This window comes from Haliaeetus leucocephalus, unplaced genomic scaffold, assembly GCF_000737465.1.
Source record: "Haliaeetus leucocephalus isolate CR32 unplaced genomic scaffold, Haliaeetus_leucocephalus-4.0 Scaffold473, whole genome shotgun sequence".
Classification (NCBI taxonomy): Eukaryota; Metazoa; Chordata; class Aves; order Accipitriformes; family Accipitridae; genus Haliaeetus; species Haliaeetus leucocephalus.
In genome coordinates, this window is record NW_010972909.1 from 6,254,658 (window position 1) to 6,266,483 (window position 11,826).

The following is an 11,826-nucleotide window of genomic DNA, read 5'->3' on the forward strand; positions in this document are numbered from 1 at the left end:
GGGGCGGGGAAATGTGAGCAAGTGGCTGCTGGGGTTAAACCATGACACCAAACAACAATTTCTTCTTGGTCAACATTTCAAGTCGCTTATTCAAATAACAAGTGAGTTACAAGGGCCTAAACTGGACCTGCTCCCTTTACTGTCTGTAACGACATTCCTAAGATACTGGTAAGTCAGGAGGCCACACTTCCCTCCATGAGTTATCCCAACCCACCAAATCAACCATTTTTACCCTGAATGCTGTAAACACATCAGGCTCATCAGAATTTGGGAACCTGCAAGAATTATCATCTTCAGACACTTGGCGAGGATACCCGGAGTTATAAACAGATGGGAACAGCCCATAGATCTGAGAAAGCAAGAAAAGGCAAAAAAAAAAAATCAGCATGAAAAAAAACCCCTGGCATTCCTTTCCTGTCATACATCCAAGGTCTGTTTGAATCGCTCCTGGCTACTGTGCATGAACGCATGCCAGAAAGCCCAGGCTCACTGTCACTCTTCCCTGGCTCTCCTCTCACAGAGCCAGCACAACCCACTGAACTGAACACGAGACACAACAGACGCTGATTGACCACTGGCACACTGAGTGATGTTCAACTTCTTCCTTAACACATGCCCCCTAATCCTTACCCATGCCACACTGAGAGCACTGCTGACCCCTCTGGGCAGTGCTTTGAGTTCCTTGGGAGATAAGCTCTGCACAGATGCCACAGCCTGTCTGTCTCCCTCCCTCCCTCTTCACATCACTACAAGGGAAGGGAAGAAGTGGGAGCAGGCTCACTCACGAAGGAGCTGCTGAGCTCTTTTCCTGGCTTCAGCAAAAGGACGCTCCGATCCACAGCCCAGACAGCACACATGGACCCAGGAGCTGCCAGCAGGTTGAGACCAACCTCTGAATCGGGAAGAGTCTCCGGTGTCGAGAAGCCCAGCTCCACCTGGATGGGAAGAACGCAGGCAATACCTGAGTGACGTTGCTGCTCCTGGACACCCTACCACCTCCTGAGCAGGGAAGGGACCTACGTGAAGAGAGTTTCCAAGGACTTGCCTTGGATGGAAACCTGAGGAATCTCCCAAAGACCCCCAGAAGGTATTTTAAAAAACATCCCGTTGAGGTTGTAACAGGAAAGATGCCAGAAGGGGAACCATCAGTGTGCACAGCTCACAGAACTGGAGACATTCCTGTGTCAGAACACAGCCTGCTTTTTACCCAGCAAACCAGCCAGCCACGATCACACACCTCACACAGCTGTCTTTCTGCTCCTTTTGGAGCCCCAGATCAAAAATAAGCCTAGTCCTTATCTCTAGGCTCTTTGCAGGGTTGGTCTCAAGTTTCCTGAAGCACCTCTTCTTCTTGTCTGAATCTGACTGTCCGTGGGAGATAAGCAGCTGTGGAACAGGGGTAATGCCAGGCCCCAGAAGTTCATCTTTGGAGTGCAAGACACAACCAAGAAAGCAGGATTCCCATGGATGTCACGGACCACAAGCACTCAGCCCCTTCTAGACAGCCAGTAAAAATCCACTTGTTCCATCAGCCGCTTTCAGCTGTCTTCCCAACACCACATACTAACAAGCCTAAGTGTCTGCTGCAGCAGCAGAGCAGCCTTGAGCTCTCCTGGGAATCACACTAATAATCTGTGCTGGGCTGCGATCCTACTGGGTTGCAGTTGCTATGCCAGCCTATGGAGATAGACACGGTAATTCTCTGCCTTTCCCAAACACTGCAGCAGCCCCCACAATGCTCAGCACATACTTGCTCCATGTATCATAGCACACTTCACCATTCACGTACTGCAGTTCACATGACAGCATCCCACACAGTATCAACCACACACAGCTACGCATATTATGTATTCCTCAGTCTCTTCTTTCATTGCAGCAGACAGATACACTCCCACACATTTAGTCATGGCCTCAGACACAAATCCTACCTTATTTCTGAAACACATGGAGACACTGAAGATGGCAGAATCAGCGATGATTTTTCCATTAGGGAAGATAACATAAACAACAAGCCTTGGAGCTGGGGCATAGATCGAGCTGAAGGTAAGAGGGATGGAGAAGAAGCCTTTCAGCACTGGATGGAGGAGAGAGGAAAGAAGAGAAAGTAGATTTGGTAGTGAAAATGGACTCTGATCAGCTTTTGCCATCCTGCATGTGCCTGTTTAATTCCTTTTCTCAAGTCTTTCAGGACCAAGGAGATTTCTGGAGACCACTGAACAATCAGCACATCTCTGGATCTGGTATTCATGACCAGCAAAAGACTCCTCCCGGTTCTGTTCATTGCCTCAAGGAGATGAAACAGCTCTTTGGAGTTCAAGCTTAACTCCACCAAGAGCGAGAGTCTCAGATAGCTTTCAAAGCCTCCTGTCACTGAACATCTCCCATCCCATCACCAACAAAGCGGTGACCTTTGTCCTAAAGCACTTATAATTTAAGTTTTAAAAAAAGAGCTGGAGAAGTAGACAACAGTGAGTCAACGCCCATTAAAATTACAAGCTGTGGCATCCTAACTACTCAGATTATTTGTAGACACAACTGCAAATTAAAGCAGGAGAGTTTTGATAGAGGGTAAGGCTATAGCTTCATGCCACTTGCAGGGGCAGCAAAAGGAGACTTTGAAAATTAAGACAACAGAGGATGACCCTATGGGCTGGGAAATGCAGAGTACTGTTATCTTGGTAACAAGCAGGAAGGTAAAGGAAGCATGAAAGCTGGAAAGACTTACTGCTCTGATGCAACAGAAAAGTGGCGAGCCAGCTCTAAATTGCAAAGAGGCTTATGCCACATATCCAGATAAGATGGGATGCCACAGACCACCAAGTGCTTGCTAGACACAAAACAGGGGAGTGCACTTACTTCTTGGCAGCCCAACCCAAACAGTCTTCTGACCTGCATGGACTATCCCTCTTTTCCCTGCGACCTAGGGAAGAATACAGAAAGGGAAGGGAATGCCCGTCACATAGTCTTTGAGATCACTACACAGATCAAAGTAACCCTGAAATGGGAGATTAAATGGGGGCTGGGGGAGGGATATAAGCTTTACTCACTCTCAGGTAGTAGGGAGAGCTCAAGGGAGGACATATAAGACCAAGACCTGCCCTGCACCGAGCCCCAAAAAAAAGTGCTGCCTTTCTTGCAGTTACTGCAGCCCCAGGATCGAAACCAGGATCCAGCCCCATGATGGCTGGATGAGCTACCTGTCCCGGGCTGAGCCAAATCTATCAAATACCAGGCTTGACTCTGTAGGAGATGCTGATCTTGTGCCTTCAGCCATCACCCACTAGCGTTTCCCCAGAAACTCACAAAATAGGAGAAAATGACACGCTTGGGCCCATGTTCCAGGTCCTCTTGATAAATTCTGAAGTCCACCTGGACAGCTTGCTTTTTACCACAGGGCATTGTTTCCGGCACACGGACAATAGAGACAAAACTCCTGCTGGTGCTGTAGAATGGACGTATGAAGTAAGAGGCTCGCTGGTAACTCAAATCAACTGTCCCAGGCTCTCTACCCAAATCTTGATGCAGTACACTTGCCTGGTGAGACAAAAAAAAAAAAAAAACCAAAGAGTTAATTTCTCTAGTTACACAAGTCAGCTGCAAATCACCCTAGCTGTGGCTTGGTGAGAAGCTCAGATCAGGTCTGAGCAACACCATAGCACAGGTCTGTGTGTGGAGAGTTCATGAGGAAAGCAACTGGGATCCAGAGAATAAGGTCTCAGAGGGAGCCAAGATCCAGAACATGCTGAGGTGTTTCAGGTTTGAATTACTGTCCTTCACGAACGAGGGAGATGTCTGCGGGGCAGTAAATAGCTCTGAGATGCATGCATACCCCTGCTAAGAAGACAGACCCTTCCTCACTTACCTCCAGGGAGGCTGAGGTGCTGTTCCAAGTAGTTGTGTTCAGGCTAAATGAAGCTGTCCCAGAGTCCCCAGTGATGTACTTTTGCTTAAATTGCCGTTCACCGCAACGTACTACAAGGAGGACTTTTTTGTGCTTCAGTGCCTTGCCTTGGTAGTTGATGACTTTAATCTGAGAATATCGTGGTAAGCAAGAAAAGAGTAGAAAAGTCTAATCAGCTGACAGAATCTCCTGTTTCTGCAAGTAAGGAGCAGCATTTCCAAAGACAGCAAGGTCACCCTTTCAGTCACTAACAATATTATCAACACTACTACTAGTCACCTCCTATTATCATTTGCACCACTGTGTTCATTCACCCCCATGCTCTCTAACCCTTCACAGCAGAAGGTCTCCTGGCTGCTGAAATTCCAAATGTTCGGGTTTGCACCCCACATATGGATCCCCATAGCTGCTGCTACTGAAGCGTTTTTTGGCAAATGGCATTCTTGGGTGTTATTCTCACTTCTGACAATTCAAGTTTTGTCTCTGGGATGCATTCATGCCCTCCCAAGCCCCTGGCTGGAGGTGAGGTCAGAAAAGACGCTAGGTAAGAGTCGCTGTGAAGGCATTGCTCACGCTCTCCCCTCCAAAGGACTGTAACTGGGAATTACCTTCCCCCTGTACATCTCTCCAGTGTGGTAGTAAGGATTCACATCATCAAACAAGGCCATCCCGCCAATCTTGGAGATGAGTAATTTGTGGGAAGCATTGACGTGTATCTCTGAATGAAAGCAGCGAGACAGAAACGTAAGGGAGGGAGCAAGGAAGCCAAGCATGCCTCAGCAACTTCCCTGCAGAGTGACCCACTGGTAATACTGGTGCACACGTTCAGCTGCATTTCATACCAGGGAGACGATCTGCCCAGGGCTCTGGGTATCTAGTCTCCCTCCCACTTACTTCTAGCCCTTAGAGAGGTCCCTCAGCTTCACCATCTGAGACAGCAGGCACTGAGAGTGAGTGTGTCATGCCATCAGAACCGCTGGCTCTGTCTCTACCTGTGAGGTTAGATGGCAGGCCCCAACGGGCTCAGAAAGCTCAGAGCCCTTGCTAGCCTGAAAGTCTCCAGTGTTGTTGGTAAGATTCGTGCATCTTCACATGCCTCTTCCCAGGCACCGGAGATGTTTCCAGAGTTACCTGTGCCATCCTCCACCAGCGAGGCCTCTGCAACTATGCTGTCCTGATAGTACCGAAAGTCTCGACTGAAGGAGGACAGACTCACATTTGTGAAGAAGCAACCCGTCTCATCTGTCTGAAAGTACAGAGAGAGGAAACAAGGTCTGAGCAAGGCACTTACATTAGAAGTTACCCAAATGGCACAGAAACAGCAGTGCAAAACCCCTGCTCTCAGGGAGCTTGCCTTTTGACATAGCAGTCCAGAATGTGGAGCAGGCACGTGACACACGTCCAGTCATAGTCACAGTCACAGTTACTAAGAGGCAGCACCAGTAGACCACTGGCCAAGGAGCCAGAACCATGGGGTAACATCACTATTATTTCAGCTAAAGCCTTCAGCAGCCTTGCCTTACCCCTGGAGCTGAGCACAGATGTCTCCGAACACAGCTCAGCTCCTGCTAAGCATCTCACCTGGTTGTTGAATTCCTGGCAGAGGTCAGGTTTCGAAGCACTGGGCAGGAACGGGGCTATCTTCTGACAAAGGCTCACATGAACCATCCCCTGGACACCCTTCCCATAGGTGTATCTGTTTTGGGGGAGCAGGGGAAAGAAGAGACAGTCACACACAGTGAGAGAACACAGGGCTTGCTTTGCATCGCCCCAGAGACCACTTATTCACGGATATTCACAATATAGCACAAGAGTGGCAGCCACACAGCAGGCCCAGGAGCCCTGACCCAGTAAGCAGGGTCAGGCTGGGGCACTGCAGTGATGGGAGATGGAGGGCCCTGTGATATAATTAGTGCCAAACTAATCTATTCTGGGAAATCAGTGTTGTAGGTGCTGACTCAGCACAGAGCTCTGCACTTTACATCAGCCTCACCGGCAATAACCCCATGATATGCTGAAGGCACGCACCATCTTATGAGCAGAAGCATGGACAACTAAGAAAATGCCTTTCATTAAGAAAGCACCTTTACATGAGACTGTTAACCCTAGCGCTGTCCTTGGACTGTACCTGGGGAGATTCCTTTTTGCCTCTCTCTAGTTTCCTCTAGAGCATAACCTGGAAAAGCTTCCTTTCATTTCCCGTGAGTTTGTTCTGCAATGAGATGAACACCAAACATCCGCCATGTTCTGCCCCACAAATGCCTGCTTGTCAAAGGGTAGGTTGTTCCCCCAGGTTTTGTGTGTAGAGACTTGTGGAGTGTTTTTAGAAAAAGGGCATTAGAGTACCAGAAGAATAGCTATAGGAATTTTTTGAGTTGCATCAGGGTGCAAACAACTGCCATGGAAGATTCTGGCCTCCTGTAACTGAAGGGTAAATAAATTTCCCTAGAGCTCCTCATGATTACCTAGCCACCTTGTGCTCATCAGGCCAGAAATTAACACAGGGCCATGACTCCAAGCAAAATCCTCACCTGCCACATACCCGGAGCAGGAAGGTTTTATCTAGCACATAAATCTGATTTGGCACCTCAAAGATCACTTCAAATTTTGGCAGCACTGGAAGAAAAAAACAGAGAACAGTAGGAAACACTGGCCAGGGACAGCCTTTCCAGAGAATCAACATGAAGATAGACTATGGTGGAATAAGTGCCAGGAAACGGAGAAGGAAGGCGGTGAGAAGGGGAAAGGGAAGATTTCCATTGTTGCTTTAACAGATTTGTGTGTAGTCCCTGGTTGATTGCTCCTTCCCATACTAAAACCCAAACGCATCCACGTCCCTGCACTTCTGACAGCTATTTGCACTGAGAGAAGACTAAACTCCCAACACAGTTAATTAGGGGATGAAAGAGAAGTAGGATGGCACTGGACTTCATGCTCTCTGGAAAAGCCCATCCTAAATGACCTTTTTCTGTCTGATGCAGAGACCTGCGGGAATCGGGTCTCAGTGTCAAAGGTCTGGAGCTATGCACAACATCCCTCCCACACACCGACCCAAGGTCCCAAAGTGGTCTCTCTCCTGAACCTCAGCTCAGATCCTTTTCTGTGACAGATGCTATTACTTTTCCAAGGATCCCAGGATGGTTATCATGGAATAAACACCCAGCTTCCTGGATCAAGAGTGCAAGGTCCTCTGTGCAACTCAGACATATCCCCCACATGCTCATACCATACTCCTCAACGGAGAAGCTGCCGTACGCTTTTGCATTGGTTACGTTGATGACGTATGTCCCCAGCAGAGGCTCATCACTTAGCTGGAAAGACAGATCTGCAATGCCGTCTTGGGGGACCACATTCAGCCACTGCTCTATCTGGTTGTTCTTAGGGTCCTACACCCACAAGAGAGGAGAAACAGTTGTTCCAGCATCAAACTGATCCACACCCCATAGAAATCGAGCTTCAGGATTTCAGTGCTGCAGACTACCAGGTTCTACAGCTAAGGAATGAGGTTTGGTATAGGCTAGTTAAGAAATTTTGAAGACAATACAATGCTGAGATTCTGCTCCCAGCATCTGAGTCTCCTTCTATCCTTCTCTAAATTCTGATCTCAAGCAAAGATCCTTCACAGTTCTAACCATTTTTGTAAAGGTCTAAGTTGATCTGTCTATACTCCTGCAAGTCTAGAACAACTCAGTTTTCTACTGAAGTAACTGGGAGCATAACCTCAAGTGCATAAAACAGAAGCCATAGGGAGTATGTTAGTTTAAGAAATCTTGAAGTTCTACCATTCCACTCACAGGTCTGTAAAATCTACCAGGAAATGAATATGAATAACCCAGTGAAATGGCTGCCATCAACATTACTGTAACACTACGTTTCAGCATCACTCACCTGAAGAAACAGGGAAATCTGGAGAGGGGAAAAAAAGCAAAAACATTAAAAGACAGAAATGCATGCCAGCAACACACACAAGGTACGTCAGATGCAGAGCCTTCTCTGAAGGATGCACAACTAGTGACTTGGAAATTTAGAGCACTGACAACAATATAAAGTAAAACAAACATCACCAAAAAGGAGAACTACCAGGTGGGTCCATTAAAGTAAGGTCTTGGAGAAAGGGAAAGGAAAAGCCAGTCTGGAGGTCACACAGCATTCGCTAATGACTCTGTGGCAGAGCCCTCCATCAGGAAAACTCACTAGCCAAACAGACCTAGCTCTGGCTCAGCTGTAGTCCTAAGGGGGTTACAGAGGTATAGGATCACACAGTTTGGAAGGAACTTCTGGAGGTTGTCTAGTCCAACACCCTGCTGAAGCATGTCTTCTTAGAGCAGATTGCTCATAGCCTTCTCCAGCTGAGTTTTAAATATCTCAGAGGATGAAAATGCCTTCTCTGGGTACGTTTCAGTATCTGATCATTGTTGCAATGAAAAAGTTTTTCCTAATGTCTAATCAGCATTTCCCACGTTCCAACTTGTAGGAGCCAGATTAAGAGCACTCCTCCCCACCACACCCCCAGGAGAACCTGACTTGCAAACTACTCACTCCCCATACGACACCACTGCATCAGGAATCAGTATGTCCCATGCTTGTGCTCGCACGACCATTTTACCAAGACAAGCAAGAGACATGTACACCTCTGCCATCTTCCTGAGTTAATAGCTTCTACTTGAGTTACTATTCTTCTCTGGACACTCACCAAGCCTGGCCCAGGGACAAACGTGGAAAAATTGGAGCTTTGGCAGATGAGCAGGGTAGAAAGGAAGTAGGATCCATGCATGGAACAAGGCAGCCTTTTCCACAGCCCCCCAGGGATGGCTTACCGAATCGTTGAGTGCTACGAATTCCTCATCCAGAGTCACAATGCGAAATTTCACTGAAGGCAAGAAATCAGGGAATATTTTTATCAGATCTCAGTCCCTCCCTACAGACCCCTGCTCTATCTGTTTCCCCAGCTGCTATCTCCATTTTATACACATTTGTGATAACAACTGACAGAGACATTCCCACGTGTAAGATACCATGGACAATGACCTACTGCCTCCTGCAACTTCACACTCACCACAACCTGGACATTACAGCCACTGAAAACATCACATCAACAAGACACGTTGTCTCAAAGCCTTCTGCTAGGGCTGGCCATGAATTTCAGGCAATTGCAGGCTTTCCATACGGTATTACCAGCGGAAAGCCTAGGGCCCACAGTTGCTCCCGTTTGCAGTTCTCACCCGTCTGCCCTGGTTGATAGATGGGCTTGTCTGTCTGGATGAAGGTGCCACTGCTGGCCTTGCGGATCAGGACCTTTTTCTTCTCCTCCGTACTGACCCCTTTGCCTGTGATGATCAGTTTGACAGTGGCAATCTCCTCTGTGCCATTAGCCGGAGGTGCAACCTATACAGAGAGAGGAGAGCATGCAGCCCCTAGGTAATCTTCTGGGGACCCTGAGCAGGAATTGAGAGTAAAGTGGAAGAACCAACCAGTTCCCCTCCACCTGTCCCAGGACATCCCCTCCAATATCTGGATCCAGATCCCATCCAGATCTCACTCAGTCCCACATGACAGTGGGAGACCCTGCATGTCACAGAATTTGTCCTTTTTCCCACTGGTTAAGGAATTTTTGCCTCTGGTGACAAGCAGGTGCCTGACACCTGAGTCTTCAGACTTGGTCAGGAAGATGGGCAGATGCCAGAAAGGCAGGATATGGTAGCAGAGGATCAAAGGAAAGACTGACCTGTAGCACAGCCTCAAATGCTAGACCTTCAGAACTACCCAGCATGTACAAGTAAGAAATCCAGGTTAGAAAAGACAACCAGAGGGTCTTCCTGACTCCAGCAGCCAAAGACCCCAGGAGCCTCAGCACAGAATATACTATATACTAGAAGGGATACTGTTAAGGCATGTCTGCCTTATCCTCGATCTAAGTTCTCACCAACAACTAATCAATTCTAAGATGCTGTTTAAAACTAACAAGCACACCCATTTCCGTTGAACTGCTCTTCAATAGCTCCTAAGAGCTGAGTTGCTGCCTGATTTCACGTCCTACAGAAACTGCAGCATGTCATACAAATCACCATCTCCCCAGGCTTTAGCTGTGGAGCTGCACAAGTCCTTCAGAGAAGAGCTAAAGCTGCTTCATCTGGTCTGGGATGGAAGAGAAGGAACCAGGTGGGGGGTTCTTATGTATCCAGAAGTGCAGTAGATTTTAACAAATGTAACTTCAATTTAAAAATTAGATTCAGAAGGGGAATTCAGTGTGGACCAACAGATACTGTGCTGGGCTACACATCCCTAGGCACCACCCACTTCACTTCCTAGCAGGCTCAATCCAAGGCAAAGCAGACCCTGTGCATGTAATCCCTGCTTAGGGAGTAACACAAGGGATTTACAGTTCCTGAAGTGAAAATCAGTGATGGCATTTGCTTAGGGTGGCTCACCCAGAACTTAGTGCACATGAAAGTCTTCTCCTTCTGGATGGTTTCTTGCACTAAGAGATCACGTCCTGCAGCACGCTCCAGGACCAGATTCACTTGAAGCTTTGCTTCATAACAGGTGATATGGAGGCAGGCAACTTGGGTGGATGGGTAGCGGAGATCCGCAGGTATGACCACCAGGTAATGTCTGGGTCAGGGGAAAGAAGACAGAGGTGGCATCAGGCTGAAAGCTCAGAAATGCAAAAGAGCTTCCTTGCAGCAGCCCACTACTGCAGAATTCCTCAGCAATGTGCTATGGCTGTAGTCAATGTTCAAAAGCAACAGTGAAACCAGAAGAGTGATTGCTTCACTTGACAAATAGCTTCTGCTTGAGTAGCTTAAGTACAGCCCTAAAATCTTTTTCAGACTCCTTACACCAGTCATCTCCTGAACTCCCCAAAACCATCCCTTGCAGTCTTCAGAAGAAATGGCCTCATAACTTTGCAGTCTAGACACCAGTGATTTGATCAGGCATGGCAACTGGAGAAGCAAACATCCCTAGGCCTAAGGTCTGTCTTGGAAACCCCCCCAAAAAGGTGGCTTGTATTTTAACTCACAAAAGTCAATCTAATGCATGGGAGGCAAGGTAAACGACTCAGCTACCCTTTGGGGTGATCTGATAGAGTAGGAAGCAGGAGAGCTGACGGCATGGAATGTAGTCCATCTACCTAGACCGATGCATTAATGAAAGAGACTGAAACAGAAGTTCAGCATCACTCACAGTTGGTGAGAAGCAGCTGCAACGTGGAACAGAAGGCTCAGGAGGACAGCTATCCTCATCCTGGGGTCTCTTGCTGCCCAGTCTCCAATGGCCGTCTTCCTCCGAAATCACTGAGCCTGTTTTTAGGGGGCAATTTCTTTCTAGCACAGCCTAAATGAAGTGGTGGGATGAAGGGAGGAGCCAGCCCCTCCCCACCTCTTCCTCTCTCCTGACATTATACTCAGGCAGCAGTAGCGATGGGGGTACTGTGCCAAGTACCCCTTAGCCAATAGCAGCCACGCTGGCTGCCGTCCACCAGTTCAGAACATCCCCTCCTGCGAGGCTGCCATGGAGACATCTGACCAAATGGACTTTTCGTGGAAGAAAAAAAAAAAAAGAAAGAAAAAAAAAACCAACCAGAGAGAACTTTGCTGACCAGTGACCCAGGCCAGGTCCTGATCACTTGTCACTTGCGTCCCTTTGTTTCAGCTGGAGATGGATTGCTGCTGCCCAGCCAGCAGCAGGAGCTCACCCCAGCACGCAGCAGGCAGTGTTGTCACTCAGGACAGAGGCTCAATAGCTCTGGATCAGATTATGTGGATGTGGAGCTCCTTAGGCCGTTTGGCTTGAGAATGGGAGCAAATCCTTGCCTGTGCACAGGGAAGCACTGCAGAAACACTACCACCAGCCAGCAACCAGTAATGAGCTAATGACTTTGCCTTTTCCTTCCCTGCATATAATGAGGGAAATGGAAATATATA

At 47.9% G+C, this 11,826-nt stretch overlaps 1 protein-coding gene across 1 annotated transcript in view; it reads right to left on the reverse strand.

Moving 5' to 3' along the window:
• The window catches only part of LOC104836673 (alpha-2-macroglobulin-like protein 1), a 24,766-nt gene extending 13,621 nt beyond the window's left edge, over window positions 1–11,145 (reverse strand). The window contains exons 1-16 of the mRNA XM_010575376.1: window positions 11,087–11,145; window positions 10,330–10,513; window positions 9,124–9,286; window positions 8,719–8,771; window positions 7,790–7,807; window positions 7,128–7,287; window positions 6,433–6,517; window positions 5,483–5,597; window positions 5,033–5,147; window positions 4,510–4,619; window positions 3,863–4,030; window positions 3,304–3,534; window positions 2,857–2,920; window positions 1,929–2,074; window positions 786–935; window positions 233–349 (exon numbers count right to left, since the gene is read on the reverse strand). Coding sequence (XP_010573678.1) covers window positions 233–349; window positions 786–935; window positions 1,929–2,074; window positions 2,857–2,920; window positions 3,304–3,534; window positions 3,863–4,030; window positions 4,510–4,619; window positions 5,033–5,147; window positions 5,483–5,597; window positions 6,433–6,517; window positions 7,128–7,287; window positions 7,790–7,807; window positions 8,719–8,771; window positions 9,124–9,286; window positions 10,330–10,513; window positions 11,087–11,145 — 1,938 coding nt within the window. The remainder of the gene's footprint in view (window positions 1–232; window positions 350–785; window positions 936–1,928; window positions 2,075–2,856; window positions 2,921–3,303; window positions 3,535–3,862; window positions 4,031–4,509; window positions 4,620–5,032; window positions 5,148–5,482; window positions 5,598–6,432; window positions 6,518–7,127; window positions 7,288–7,789; window positions 7,808–8,718; window positions 8,772–9,123; window positions 9,287–10,329; window positions 10,514–11,086) is intronic.
• Between the last annotated feature and the right edge of the window lie 681 nt (window positions 11,146–11,826).